The sequence below is a fragment of the Nelumbo nucifera genome, chromosome 1 (genome assembly GCF_055504915.1).
Source record: "Nelumbo nucifera cultivar China Antique chromosome 1, China Antique-T2T, whole genome shotgun sequence".
Classification (NCBI taxonomy): Eukaryota; Viridiplantae; Streptophyta; class Magnoliopsida; order Proteales; family Nelumbonaceae; genus Nelumbo; species Nelumbo nucifera.
This window is the reverse complement of record NC_142649.1, coordinates 128492816-128507561: the sequence shown is the minus strand read 5'-3', so window position 1 is coordinate 128507561 and position 14746 is coordinate 128492816. Positions and strand designations below refer to the sequence as shown.

The window sequence follows — 14746 nt, the reverse complement described above, 5'->3', positions numbered from 1 at the left end:
TGTATGGTGTGGGACCCAAGCATTGATCTACACATCAGCCACATGGGTTCAGCCCAGCTTTTGTCACAAGGTCTGGCCGAATACACTGTTATGGACAGTGCACCCCCTAAAACCCATCAAATGGGCTCTATGGGCCCAACACTTACCCTAAGTGGCCCCTGGGCCAAGTCACCTTGTAACACCCAGGGACTGTGGGCAGATGCAAGATTAGCCCATCAGGTATTATCCTCAATGGTCTTACACTTAACCTCTCAGCCCATAATGATCATACACTGCCCGACAAGAGAGGACCTCTCCCTCGACTATAAAGAACAGTGTTGCACTCTCTACTTATATGGATCCCGGGAATTAAAACCTTCTTGCAAATATTTTAGAAACCATAATATATATACTTTTATATCTCATATAAAATATATTTTGCAAAACAAATCTCAACGGTTGAAATCGGCTGCCAGCAGTCTTGGTTTCCATCAATGAGAGTGCATCCCCGATCATTACCTTTGTCCGACAAAGGGGCTGATCCTATCACTATGATCACCCACTCAAATGAATTCTTAGACTATCCCAACATACCCAGGTTTTGACCCTCGCTAAGGATCTCACTGATTGGTACATCAAAGGCAGCCCAATCCGACACCTAGTGTAATATCATAATCGAGTCTAAGGGTCGGGTGTAACTTTTCAGTTTTGCCCATCAATCTCCAAGGTCTAGGGCAACATTGGAAATCTGGTCCAGTTCATAGATTCAATTAATCCCACACTGTATATGCCTAGGGTCTCACCCTAGCAGCTGAGAAAGGCCACCCCAACTGACTTGGTGGCACCATAGTGTCAGCCTTGTCAGGATAGGTCTCCCCAGACCGACCCACTGGGTGTGAACATTCTAAACAAACACAAGTCTCATTAAGTGTCCAGTTTAAGGGTATTACACTGAAACATACCAAGGAACATGAATCAAATATGCACTTTTATTCATTTACAACAAACTCATAAAGTACATCATTCTGATTGAAGCTAAGGGCATACAAAACTGTCTAACACTTTGAAGTTTGGTAATTTCAATCACGTCTCTTAAACTTTTTGACATTATTGCAAGTAGAACCCCTTTGTTAAAATCTTCTAAACAAAGGCATCAAAAAGTCTAAAATACCCATGCAGTTACTTTTGACCAAAATATTTTTTCTTCCAAATTTTCTCTTCATATGAATCACTGGTCCAAACCCTTCCAATCTCTAGCTCTTCTGAAATTGATTTATTTTCCAAATTTTTCCTTCATATCAATCACTCAAAGGTAATGTTGCAACTTTAAATTCTCTTTTTTTTTGTTATACCTCAATAGTAACCACATGGGTATTTTGGACATTTTTAGGCCTTTTGTTAGAGGATTCAAACATAAGGGGTCTACTTGCAATTATATCATAAAGTTCAGGGGAGGCAATTGCCATTACCAATCTTCAGGAGAGATTTCAACAATTTACCCTAAATCTTCCAATGATTCAGGCCAATCTGCATATTATGTAACTTGGAAGTGGGTTTTCTGTTTGTCACTTTTTTCTTTGTATTTTATTTGTTTATTTATTTGATAAGGTAGGTTTTCTATTTGTTTCTAGTTAATGTCTTGCAAAAAAAAAAACAATAAATTTGTCAATTTTTAGGGGTTGCAAACAGATCGGATCAGATTCAATAAAGGGTATATTTTATCCGATCCGATAAAAAATCCAACCAATCCGAATCCAATAAGAATGTGCTGGATTTTCAAGAGTATGATTCGAATTCAAATATCTTATCGGATATCTGATTTTATTAGAATTGTAGTAAAAAACGTGATGATATAACATAAATAATATATTATAATATAGAATATAGAATATAGAATATAATAGAATATATAATAAAATATTTCATAACTAACGGATCGGATTGAGTTGGGGTGTATCAAGATTCAATCTATTAACTAATCGGATCAACTTTTTCCAACCCGATCCAATTTGTTAAGATGAAGGGAGGTATCCGAATGCGGCTCTTACCGGATCAAATTCAGATTTGAATCAGATCTGAGTATCTGACCCAACCGATTCTCTTGTTCTGTATCTCAAAATAGTTCATAAAGCCTCTCTAAAATTACAACTTTTGATACATCAGTTTTGACCTTCTGGGTCTCCATTTCGAGTCCCAGTTATAAATTTATTTTAGGGTCAGTATTGATTTTACCTGTTCTTAGTTTTGAAATCTGAACTAATTAAGATCCAATGATGAGCATGGACATGGTTGTGCATAATATATTATCAATTGCTCTTTGATTCAAGCTACGTGTGACTTGTTGCTACTAATGCCTCCAAAAATTTCCTCTAAATTTGAATAATAAACTCGATTATTGGTTCTTAACCATACCAGTTCTCTCGACGAATCCAACACTCATAAACCTAAATGCGGAATGCATGGTGAGGTGGGTGGCCGGATTATCTGCGTGATGCTAGGCTTGGCTTACTCTTCTGTTTTTCCAACCTCAAATGAGTAAATCTCGCGCCTGAAATCCTAACCATCAAAACAAACTTCCCTGACTGTTGTTCCACTATTTGGGTTATTAATTGATCCTCAAAGATTTCATCCAACAAATTACAAATGGTTAGGAACAAACAGTCCCATGCTTCTAATGATTTTGAATCTATCTCCATGAGCTTTAGAAGGGAAAAGAAGAGCTTCCGACCCCCTCAAGGCTCAAACCCAATTGTTACTGATTCCTCCTATCTATCCCATCTAAACTCCACCCCCTCAAAGAGGCAAAAGCCATTAGTCAGACTGATCAGCAGGTCTATCAAAACTCTAGATGAACCAGATTTAAAAAACATCAATTTCAAAGCCCCCACATAGCCTAAATCTAGATAAAATGGGTTTGCTACATCTCTGTCACGGTTACCAATTGTGGGTTGTGACAGGGGCACCGCCCTTGTGGGTTCTTGCTCTTGTCAGTAACCATTACAGAGAGTCAGAGATGGGCCCTTGGCCACCCAACGTAACAAGAGAAAGCAAACCCAGATCAATCTTTCCCATGCAGGGGTTTGTTACCAATCTACTTTGCTCCATCATTCAACTAGATCAAACAAACCACTAAAGAAATTGCACAACAAACAAAATTCAATTCAACAAACAGATCCACGTCTCTTTCTCCCACAAACACACAACCAACATCTCTCTCTCTCTTTCTCTCTTACTGTGTATATTTCTCTCATCATGCTGACATAGGTTGTATGGAAAAACCTATAGAACAAGCAACCCTCTATTGTGTTTCACCGGATTGGCCAAAGGATCCTCCTCCATGGTCTGTGTTTCAAAATTGCTATCTGCAGAGCCAAGCAGCAGAAAGAGAGAATACAGTTTCTCATCCATAGCCACCTCCCTACTTAGAGCTTTAGGTTGAGATCAACAGCTTCCCCTGCTTCGCCTCTCCGGTCGTTTGTGATGGCCGCCCCTTGGCCAATCTGCCCCTTTGGAGGCAAGAAGCTGTAGAATGGCTGGTGGTCTATGCTTCCCTATTAACAAAAGCAACCATTAGATCATGAATGCAGAATGGATTAACGACTTACTCCCTGTTGATTAGCCTTACTTGAATTGGGGGAAAATCGAATTCAGGGAACTGTTGGGAGACAGGAAACGCCAATGGCTGCTTGGATTTAGATGATGAACCAGTTGCAGGAGGGCCCAAGGTGAGAAAATCACCATCAAGAGCACCATTCTCCTTAACACCCTTCTTCTGATTCAGCTCCGATAGGCCTCTCCTCCAGTCAAGATGAGGTGCCATCGAGCCTGAAGGACCCTCTCTGTCAAATGGAGCCAAAACAATCTCAAACAAACTATTGAAATGTGACGAGACAAAACATAAGAGACAAAATAACAAAACTGGACCAACCTGATTATTGCACTTCCAGGTTCATAGTTGAACATGCCACCATTCCGACATGAAGAAGAATCATCTGGCCTGCAAATGGGAAGGTTGATCGGAGGATATTTGCACTGGAACGCAGGAACAGGTGGGTTGTCGAGAGAGAATGGCCATGACCGCTTCATGCCAACCATCTATACTACATTCTAACCAAACTCACTATCAGAGAAAAAAAAAAGGAAAAACAAAAAAAACAAAAAGATCTTTTTCTTTTGTTTATGATTTATAAAAGGTAATCGCCACATACCTTCTCTTCCTCGGGCAGAAGAGGTAGTGTATAGTTGTTATAATAGCTTTGGTTTGAAGGGGGCTCCATCTGAAGATTTAGTTCAGAGGATGATGAAGTCACCGAGGCGACATTCACCTGCAAATACCAGACTGAGAATCCCTGTCTGGAGATAGAAAACAAGGAAATAACCATATTACAGACTACTTGCTCACCATTGACGAAGAATGCTGTTGTTGTGGTTGTTTCCTCTGCATGATAATCGGGCGAGGCCAAATGTTATTAGTTTCGTTCTGTAAATGGCTGCGAAATGTGAAACCCGGGTCCAATTTGGAACCTTCAGTGAATTCATGGGAATTCCACATCGTCGGAAAATAACCATCTGCGACCGTGGCGGCCGAGTCATCCATTGTAGCGGCAACTCCCCGGCCAGCACCGCCTGGATGGTTACCGGGGAGACCATAAAGTGGTGTCGTCGTTGGAAGGGGTGGAGGTGGAACAAAGAGATCGAGGGACGAGATTGGAATTGGAGGAGTTTGCCTAAACAGAGAACTGGATGAAGAGAGATCGGCTGGAGATGACTGGAAGGGAATGGAGGATTGTGACTGATAGGGATTGAGGGGAGGGCCTGGAGGGAGAGGGACGACGATGCACGGCGAGGATGGCACGACTGCCACTGCTGCGGCGTCCTTCTTCTGCTGCTCTTCCAATCGGATCTTCTCCAGCTGGGCAACACCAAGCCCCCTCTGTGGGATCTTTTTCTGTTTCAGCTTCTTTGAAGATCGACTTCCAGCAGGACCACTGTTGCTATTGCTCTGAAACTGCTCCTCCTGTACCATTCTTGTTACCTTCCATCTAACGCAGAAACAAAACCCAGAAAGAAAATTAAAAACAGAAAGGACAACGAAAGAGACCCAAAAACAGAGTACAGAAGAGAAGATGAAACAACCAACCAAATGAAAATTCAGACGGAACCCAAAATTCTAATTTGAAGACGTAAATTTGAGAAGCAAAAAAACTTTCAGCAAGGAAGGCGGAAGAGAACCCAAATGTGAAAACAGAGATATCGACAAACAGAAAAACCCATCTTGAGACCGAAAATCCTGCAGCTTCTGGAGTCAAAATCGGCTAGTTTTAGGAAAGAAACCCATCCAAGAAGTTTCAGAGAGAAAGAGAGAGAGAGTATGGAGAGCTCCGGATCTTAATCTCCTGATTTGCTTGTCTGAGAGAGAAATCAGCCCGAAAAATTGCCCCTTCAAACCACGCAAATCCAAGCACTTTATAAAATCTTTTCCTCCTCTTTTGTCGCCCACCTCCTCGCTCCGCTCTCCCTTCCTCTCCTGGACCGGCTCTTAATGCTGGAAATTTGGAATTTTTTTCCTTTGCCTAGATTTCATTTCAAAAATCTTGCTTTGCTGGTAACGTTTCCATGGCCTCAAGTTTAAAGTTTAAACCCCTCTCTCCCACACCCACTCTCAACCGACTCTACAGGAACCGGATGAATATGATTGCCACGTCAGAGTGGCAGTGGGCCCATGAACTACCGTGGCATATCATGATTGTCCCAGTATTACGAGAACAGTCCACCTCAATTTTCTTGCCAAATCAGCCGATTGTGATGATAAGATGAAAAATCAGATTCGGCAAATCAATTTCTATTACCAAACACCACCTTGGTGTTATGACTGTCATTGGTGTTTGAGCATTAATCAGCAACTTAATTAAACATTCTATTGCAATCAAAGTCTAAGAAATGTGGTTTGCTTTTTCATCTTTCAACCTGTCATGTCAGGTGCCATTTCACCAAGTTTCAGAATTTATGGAAAGGTTGATGTCAACAAATATTATTTCTGCCATTTATGCTAAGATGCTGACGTGGATAATTTTTTCAACATAGTGACAGATAATGACCACAATGACAAAAACCCTCTAAAAAGTCATGGATTTAGTTTTAGTTAATAACAGACTATCTTGTGGGCAATGTTTCTACTTTCTAATACTAATCATGTTTATGAAGTAATATAAATCCATGGAACTATGTTGGAAGCATATGGCAATGGCATGAAAGTGATACTATAATAGTAGACCTTATAACTTGCCACCTGTCCCATGTTTCAAGAATTCTGACCCACCATACAATTGGGGCACTGTTTGGCTAGTTGTTTTCTAAGAGAAACTATCCTCCATTTTTGGCATCTTTCAGGGTAGGACCAATTCAATTTGCAGGTCCACAAGGGAGCCTCTCCCAGTGCCAATTGCCTAAACTATGACCCAAGTTGGCAAGAAAATCAGTTGCCATGTGATGTTTTATTTTTTATTTTATGGCAAAATCCATCATGCATTGCATCAACTGAACCGTGTAGCAAGGAATGTGAACCAATGATAAAATGATACGTCACAATTAATATCTGAACATTGTTAAAGTTTTTATGGTAAGTAAATCTTGTGAAATGTTAATAAAAATGAATTGGTTAAAATTTAATGTGTAGCAAATATTAAATAATGCATCATAGTTGGAATTGTTTAAGACAGGAAAAATAAATTTCAAAATCTGAACTAGAATTTTCAACTGAAAACACCCCCCATGTTTTTAAGCTTAAAAAGGTCATTTTGAAAAAACTTAACCACATTTTTCTCATAAAGATGCTGAAATAATGGTGTTATTATTGAATTCAGGCATAATAGAAAATAGAAATTTAATTCAATGAAGTATGTAGGAAAATTTTGCCCATCTCACAAAGAGTGTTGTAATTGATTCTCCTCCTAAAATTTAATGTTGCAATTTGTCATCTGAATAAAATCCCACTTAATAGTATTATAATTGATTCTCCTAAACTTTGCATTAGCAGACTTCTGGGGAAGGGCTATGCCCTGAATCATGTATCATAGATCTCTATGTAACCTAAAAAAAATGGGGGAAAGGTTATTTCTGTAACCTGTAATCCAGCTTTTCTTGTCACCTTTCTTCAGATAATAGGTCATGGTTTACCTGAAAATAGCAAAAGAATATTTGATTTTTTTTTCACTGCAATAAAGAATGTGCATTTGATGACAAGTATGTGATCTATTGCCAAAATGACTGGGTGGGGCAGGTTAGCCAATTCACCTGCTCCAACCTCAGCTGGTCAAGCTTAATTTAGATTTCCTAAAGACTCAACCCAACTATCTTGATACGTAGAAGAAAGCCCAAGTTGCACCCTTACCAGTGATGATATCAATAAGGTCATCAACCTAGGTCCAAATTCCAATTTTTCTAAAAATTCTTAAAGGAATACAGCCATGGCCCATGGGGCACTAGTCCTAAGTAAAGAACAATTTGCTTTTGGGCTTTGGTGACAAATTTGTATTCTCCCCAAGGTGGGGCCCAAGAAGGAGTTTTGTGAGAGTTTAGTAAGTTCCAAGGGATTCCATAGGCGTACGCAGCAAGCATATCCTTAGGGGTGCAAGAAAGACAATCTTTCTTATGTGATCCAAATCGATTTGCCTTTTGGGTCGGGCCCACCCAAGACCCAACAAACTATGTCTAACAGCGTGAGAAAGAAAACAAATTTTGTCTTCAGGACTCAGAAGACCCAGCCATTTTCTTTTCTATATCATGCCACGGCAGCCATGAGAAGGATGGTAGAGCTTCCACGTGAAACCCCTTTTGTCATCTCTCATGACTCAGACATCAGATGCCAAAGTTTGGTAGATGAGTAGATCTACAAGATATAAGCCCCCTCTCGGCTTCTCCCTGTTCTAGCTCATAAGATCCTCCGGGTTGTTTGAATCCTTCCCTTGTATCGTCTCTATCTCTCTCTCTCTAGACTTGGGACTTGGGTATCCAAAGAAGGAAGGAAACTTACTATCTTTTGATCAGTACTGGACAAGTATTTGAGTCTTCTTGGCTGTGTCCAATTTCAGCCGTGCGATCCTGTCGGTTGGATGTCCTGTGCACAGATTGATTTTGGTCCCACAAGGAAACAAGGGTAGGAAGCGACTGCAAATTCTGACCCGCTTTGAATCTGGACCAGGGTTTTATTTGACCTGGTTAACCAGCTGTCTCCTTTATTTAACACAAAATGCCCATCTTTTTCTTAGGATAGAGACGACTCTCAAGGTTCAAGCCCTTAGTGAATCCGGGCTGGGTTAATCGGACCCAACTTTTGTTGTACACTTAAGCCCTAATCTTTTTGGCACCACAAAGGCACTAACTGAACTGTGACTGTAGCTAAACCCTTGTTAGCATTAAATGTTCTCTCTAGAACAATGTCATATCTCATTGATGGGGATATTCTTTGGCAAGAGAAAATGAGTCTTAGGAGCCAAGAAATTAAGGAATCCTCAATTGAAAAGGTGGTCTCTTCCCAATTAGGTATGTTTGGGATACTTGGATAGAGATGAATAAGCATCTGTTCTATTATTGCATTGGAGGTAGTCTACATGTTAAACCTTCTTAAAATGGTGAATTGATACACAAATCCTGCAAGAGCCCCCTGCAGTTTGTGGAGGAGGGGAGCTTGGAAAGATTGTGATGAATGCCAAGCCACATCAATTAGATTTATCATAGTTTTATCATCTCTCCCTCTTTGTTGCCACCCTAGAAACCCATTTGTGGAATGAGATTGCCCTATGCAAATAGATATGGTTCCATTAAAAGGTACCCTTTTGAAGGGAAGTTTAAAGAGAACTTTCTCAACTTGGCAGGGGCTGTAGGGCACTGAATAACCATGCTGTGGGCACAGTTATTTCTATTTAGGGATGCAAGGTTGGTCTCCATTGCCCCATTGCCATTTTTGGTGGGAAGGCTGGTGGCTTGATCTAGATGTGACATGGCTATTCAGTGGCAGACACCAATTTATACAGCAAAAGCTATTTTTATTAGGAGCCCAAAAGAGATTGATAGCATGTGACCAACCCAAGTATGAGGGGGAAATCCCTTCCATGACCCTGGCAAAATTACTGCCATCCCCTCTGGTTAGGTCCTTCAGATGTCCTACATGTGGTTCACGACTTTATATCTTACAGTTGTCATGACAGAAACAAAGTTGCCCTAACTACGGCTATTGAGAAGAGTGAGAACTGACCTTAAATTCAAAGATCCTACACAGTAAAAGAAGTTGGCTTGTTGCCTTGGTTACTAAAAAAATTCTATGTAGACTGTCCAAACTTGTTTGTCTTTCAACCTTAGTAGTTAACCAACATCAATTGAAGCAAGAGAGTTCACTCAAGGAAATAATGTAGAAATGGAGACGCTCTCACCATTGTTTTTCCATGTGTCCATATGTGGGGGGAGGTAATTACCAAATGTATGCAAAAATATTGTATTTAGAAAAAGGGCAAATGCAAAATCAAAGCAAATCTGTGCTCCTAAATAGATGAAGGCATACATTTATGTTTACCAAAGATTTGCACTCCTACTCGTTTATATTTTATACAAGCTATTCAATCATGCGTTAGCATTCTTTCACGAAGACAAAGGTTCCATTTAATTCCATAGACATTGTGAGACTTGGGATTACATTCACTAACCATGCATTGAAGCCCAAATCCTTTTCTTTTGTGTGTGAGTGTGTGTCAAAGGCCTAAAGCTAAGCCAAGCCCAGCCGAACTTAGGCCTATGCAATTTTTCTTATTTGGGTTTTGGGCCCAAAGCCCACCCTGGCCCAATCCTGTACATACCTGGATCAGGGTTTATATATTATATTTAAGGCCCGGCAACCCTTAACATAGGTGCTAAGTAAACCCGGCCTGGCCCGGCTCATGATCATCTCTATAGATGAAGCTAATTTTGAAATTCTAGCATATAATAATGAAAAACAACAACAAAACTGATAACAACATGCATTTCCCTCCCATTATTTTCTCATGTGCAATTATCACTATTTTTTTTTTCACTTCAATTGCACTCTTGCCATCTTCTAAAATATCTATACAAAATTTTAAATAGTGAACTTGATTTGTGCATTGCATTTTAACTCCAGGCTTCATTTGTTGCAGAATCTAAGCAAATTTGCACTCCAACCAATTTTGCAGGTGTTTGGTAAGAACACATTTTTGTAGTGAAAATAAAAGTAAACTTGTTTTTTCAACCATTTTTGCACTTAAAAGGAGAAAAAAAGTTTTGGGTAAATCTATGATGGCGGAAAGGTATGATACCAATCAAATCCCCCTAATCTCCTTGAATTTCAATGAATACCACCTAATTGGTTACCACTTCTATGATACCAGTCGATTGCTTATTAAGTTTTTTTTTTTTCATATCATATATTTAAGCTTTCACATGGGAAGCGAAAACTTCAGCATCTCACCTCATGGGTGCTGAGGTATACAAGGTGGGGTGGATCGGGGTTATGTGGCTCTTTTTATTTTTTGTGAAAGGTTATGTGGCTCAATTCCATATAAAATAGGTTGAGTCCAGCCTTGAGATATGTGTTTACACTTTACACCCATTACATTGACCACCAAACAATATATATTCATTTCCCCGTTTTTGGCTGCTGATCTCCAGGATCGGAACACTGAAATTTGTGTTGGACTCTGTAGATTGTAGAGTTGTTGCTTGTAGCTAACAGTGTAAGCCTCTCTTAGGCCTCAGCTTGTTTTCTGGTTTGTTTTCTTTTCCCTGTTCATCAGTGTGAAACCGAACCATTACTTTGCTTTCAGAGCAGTGCATTCACTCTGCGAGGTCGTCTCACGGAAGGCAGACAAGTAGCCAATCCCACCTTCACTCTGGTTCTGAAACAAGAAGCGTAAGACATGCTGGTATACAAAATCACAAACAAATAAACAGGGTCAGATATCTGGACGAACACAGACCACAGATCGATGTACTACAACTGACGTATTCATTTGTGATTTGATGTACCAGCAACTGACGTGCATTCTTGTTTTCAGCACTGTCCAGATTCGGCTTTATATCTGTTGTACACAATAAGCTCTCCACGGCTGACTTGCGTGCAGCAAAGTCCAAACTGTGAAGATTTTGAATTGGCTACTCATTTGCAGCTCCGATCCTTCATCAGAAAAACTGGAGACGTTTTTGCACATAACACACCCAATACAAGCAATATTTCGTTTGATTAATCCATAGAAAAAGAATATAATATTCTTATCAAGTTATTATTGTTTTAAACAGGTAGGTGCCATTCATGGCGCTTCATACTTCATAGGACAAAATGCCCTTAAATCATCTTCGCATTCAAGAAACATTATTTTGATTCAGTTTCAAGTTGATTTTTTCTTTTTCTCAACTTTAAAACTAGCTGGCCCATGTGATGCTGACATATGTAACAGCGTGGAAACCTGAAACGAGAATGTATACGTTGGCAATCGACCGATAAACGTCACCAGGGATCGATCCCGAGTTCCCGACAGACCCGGCCGGAGGCGGCAGAGTCGGCCTCTGGAATGAGCACCGACTTCCCAAGTAAATGGACTACACGACAATACAGTCTGCTGCTTACAAACAAGAGAAGCTAGTTAGCTAGCGAACCTTTTACAATTGAAGAAATGACTTCACCAATCAAGAATCGGATGCAGAAGCTAATAGTTCTGCTCTGTTTTGCATCTGTTCCGTCTTATTTCTGGGTGTTTTGAGTTTTCTTCTTTTTGATGAATGTTTTTTCTACCAAATATGAATGTCCAAACTCCAAAGGTGAGAAATATAGGCAAACTTACCAACTGGGTTTCTGAATCGGTTTCAACTTCTGGTCTTTGGTGGTGTTTTGATTCTGAGTGCCAACTTAATTTTAGTACCTATCCTCAACTCAGACTTAACTCTTTTTATTGCCTCGAAAACCAGAGCACATGGAACAAAAGCTGTGAGCAAAATCTCAAATTCTTTTGTTCCCGTGAAGGAACTGTTCAACTATCTATACAATCTAAGAAAGCTATCAATGACAAGTGTCTGTCACGCGTGTGACATCTCTGTATATATCAGACTTGAGAACTATATCAAAACCCAAAAGAGAAAAGAAAGAATTGTACCCAAAAATCAAAATCACTGCCTCTCTACATCTTCCACAGCATCTGCTTGCTCACAAGGTTGAATTCTCCTCCCTGATCTCTCCCTACTGAGCATCCTCCGGAATGAGCTCATCCGGGAGCTCGATCCACCCACTTTGGAAGAAGACTGAGCAGCCCCATCTGAAGTACCCTCTGAACATGTCGTTGCGGGATGCAATGAGTCGACTGTCGGGGCTGAAGACTGAACCATCATAGTACTTGATTCACCGGGCTCAGGCTTTGGTTGAGGTTCGGCCTCTGTTCGGCAAACTGGGCACGTAGTGTGAGAGTCTAGCCACATATCAATGCATTGAACATGGAACAAGTGCTTACAGTTGGGTAGAAGCCTGACTCTCTCTTCTTCTTCTAAGCTACTCAAACACACTGCGCACTCTGTCGTGGTAGCGCCACCTAGCTGGTCCTGCTCTGTTTGCTGCTTGTAGACGAATATGGGCAAGGAGGCAAAGACTGAAGCGTCGAGCCCCCTCTTGGGTTGCTCATTCTGCACCTGCCAAGCTACGGCTCCCATGCTCAGACGACGGAGTGTGGCCTGGCGTGCTGCTTGGCGTCGAAGCACGCACCTGGCATAGATGTGGAGCAGGACAACAAGAATGACAACAACAAACAAGGAGATGATGGCCGTGAGCAAAATCTTTCCATTCACACCCAGTCCGTTGTTATAAGACGGATATTTGTTGGGATCAAAACTTGGGGGGAAATACGTATCAGGATAGCTGAAATTGAGAAAAGGGCGGAACCCAGGATCGCTGGGAACACTGGGGGAAGAAGCCATGGTGGCTTCCAATGGAGAAAGACAGAGAAGGAAGAGGATCTCTTCTTTGGTTCCTCGGTCTCAGTTCATTTGGGTTGTTGATATTAGTGGAAGAAAATTGCGTATGTTCATGACAAATGCTGGGCGTGGTTCTGAATTCTGAAGTCTTCACTTTCAAAGACGGGAAGAGATTAATTACAGTCTGGAACCTCCATCTCTTTTCCAAGAGGTTGACTAGATGCGGCGTGGTTTTCCTCTTAGGCTTTGTTTGGGCTTTAAGTTTCTTTTTTTCTTTTCCACCTTGTGTTTTCGTTGTTCAAGCTATTGATCTCCGTTGACTAGAAACATTGGGGTTGCAAAGACCATAATACCATCTAACAAAGTACCAAAATAATTTATAAAAAGTTTACCGGCATGGGCATTGTAGTCATTTCATTTCACATGGTATGGTAAGGAGTGGGGTCCAGCAGGAAAGGTGCAACGATTTGTTAGGTGCAAACCTACCACCCACGTATTCCCACCGTTACGTAAGGCACATGAAACTTGAGACTTTGAGACTAGAGAGAGAGAGGACAGAGAATTAAAAATCCTGGAATTGTATTAATTTATGGTTGGTTTGTCCTACAAACACGTAAGATGAGGAGTAGTTTGAAAAAGTCTGACCGAAACCCAGAAACGGGAAATGGTGAAATGAGTTGGAAGATTGTGGGTGTAGAGGATCCTCTCTTTCTTGATCAACAAAGTCAAAAATGGAGACTTTGTTGCAAGTCTGAAAGTAACAATGACAGAACCATACCTCATTAGTCATCAACATTAGTTGAAGAAAATACTTGTAATTTCTATTACAGGATGGATGAATCATGAAGACAATAATACACCACCACTTGATTGATTGCGGAAACATTGGTTTGAAACCGTGGACGGTTAGAGACTACTGGGATTTGGAACTTGGAACTTGGACTTGGACTTGTTTTCCTTTTACTTAAGAACCAGATTCCATATGAATCCTCCTCACTAACCATTGATTTGGTGACAATGGGATTAGTGTAATACACTAATACCTAGTGTATCTCTGTTACGTGGATTCCAATCTGATGTACAATCTATACTGATGTGAGATTGAGAGTGGGGGTGTATAGGAGCAGAGGGTGAGAGTCTCTGTTTCTATGTCAGCAAGTGGGCATAGTATTTTATTATTTTAAAGGTGTAGTTTGGGTAACAGTCTGTCTCAGGGGAGTTAAATATTGTCAAATAATCCAAAAGCAAAGGTTTGGTTTGGTCTATATGCTTGTAATAACAGATTTACATAAAGAAATAATATAAAGAGAATCATACTAAACAGGGGTCTAGTTTATAGTAGTTGTGGTTGTTATACTAAACTTTTATGTTGTTTTTATAATTAAATTTTGAATAATGATGATAAGGTAAATATTCGTAATGTTATAAGTAGGGTGGACATATTAGGTCTGGGTTTAGCAACACTAAATCAATTCAAATTTGGTTTGATGTGGTTGGTAGTTAACCTGCTATTATACACTAATTTAATGTTTCACGCAAGTAATAAAATATATATGGGACCCATGGCGCTTGAATTTATTACTAACGTTGAACATTATGATTGGTTCCACACAGCCCCCTAAATAGATTGTTCCTATACATTTTAAGGGTTGGTTTTAAATACTTATGAAAATGTTTTTTTTTTTTTTTGAAACTTAAAACCTTCTCAAATAAAAGAAAAAAAAATCCCATTTAGTTTTTGCAAAAACCGAGGCCCATTTTAACAAAAACTGGAGAGTAAGGATAGACAAATATAAAACTAAAA

At 40.1% G+C, this 14746-nt stretch overlaps 2 protein-coding genes and 1 long non-coding RNA gene across 5 annotated transcripts; 1 reads left to right on the top strand and 2 right to left on the bottom strand.

Moving 5' to 3' along the window:
- Positions 1–3109: 3109 nt before the first annotated feature.
- Positions 3110–5587, bottom strand: LOC104613161 (uncharacterized). The gene is made up of 6 exons (XM_010280875.3): positions 5120–5587; positions 4382–5021; positions 4188–4304; positions 3908–4074; positions 3605–3818; positions 3110–3530 (listed from the first exon to the last, which is right to left on the bottom strand). Exons 2-6 carry the CDS (start codon positions 5003–5005, stop codon positions 3402–3404), a joined length of 1251 nt encoding a protein of 416 aa, XP_010279177.1. The 5' UTR covers positions 5006–5021; positions 5120–5587; the 3' UTR covers positions 3110–3401.
- A 1832-nt stretch (positions 5588–7419) lies between these two features.
- Positions 7420–11851, top strand: LOC148803813 (uncharacterized). 3 transcript variants are annotated; one of them, XR_016080131.1, is made up of 3 exons: positions 7420–10188; positions 10657–10721; positions 10812–11851. It is a non-coding gene; the product is annotated as an uncharacterized LOC148803813 (long non-coding RNA). The 3 variants fall into 3 exon arrangements; XR_016080132.1 differs by lacking the exon at positions 7420–10188 and having other exon boundaries at positions 10195–10721; positions 10817–11851; XR_016080130.1 differs by lacking the exon at positions 7420–10188 and having other exon boundaries at positions 10195–10721.
- LOC104613160 (RING-H2 finger protein ATL40-like) lies at positions 11452–13266 on the bottom strand. The gene is made up of 2 exons (XM_010280873.3): positions 11826–13266; positions 11452–11603 (listed from the first exon to the last, which is right to left on the bottom strand). The coding sequence occupies exon 1, from the start codon at positions 12943–12945 to the stop codon at positions 12148–12150; it is 798 nt and encodes a 265-aa protein (XP_010279175.1). The 5' UTR covers positions 12946–13266; the 3' UTR covers positions 11452–11603; positions 11826–12147.
- Between the last annotated feature and the right edge of the window lie 1480 nt (positions 13267–14746).

Excerpts from the sequence above, each read along its gene's own strand:
- LOC104613161 (XM_010280875.3), bottom strand. The coding sequence starts at position 5,005 with ATGGTACAGGAGGAGCAGTTTCAGAGCAATAGCAACAGTGGTCCTGCT. Across the intron at positions 4,075-4,187 it reads TTCTGCCCGAGGAAGAGAAG|ATGGTTGGCATGAAGCGGTC; the intron begins GTATGTGGCGAT and ends AATGTAGTATAG. Across the intron at positions 3,531-3,604 it reads TCGATTTTCCCCCAATTCAA|GGAAGCATAGACCACCAGCC; the intron begins GTAAGGCTAATC and ends TTTTGTTAATAG.
- LOC104613160 (XM_010280873.3), bottom strand. The coding sequence starts at position 12,945 with ATGGCTTCTTCCCCCAGTGTTCCCAGCGATCCTGGGTTCCGCCCTTTT.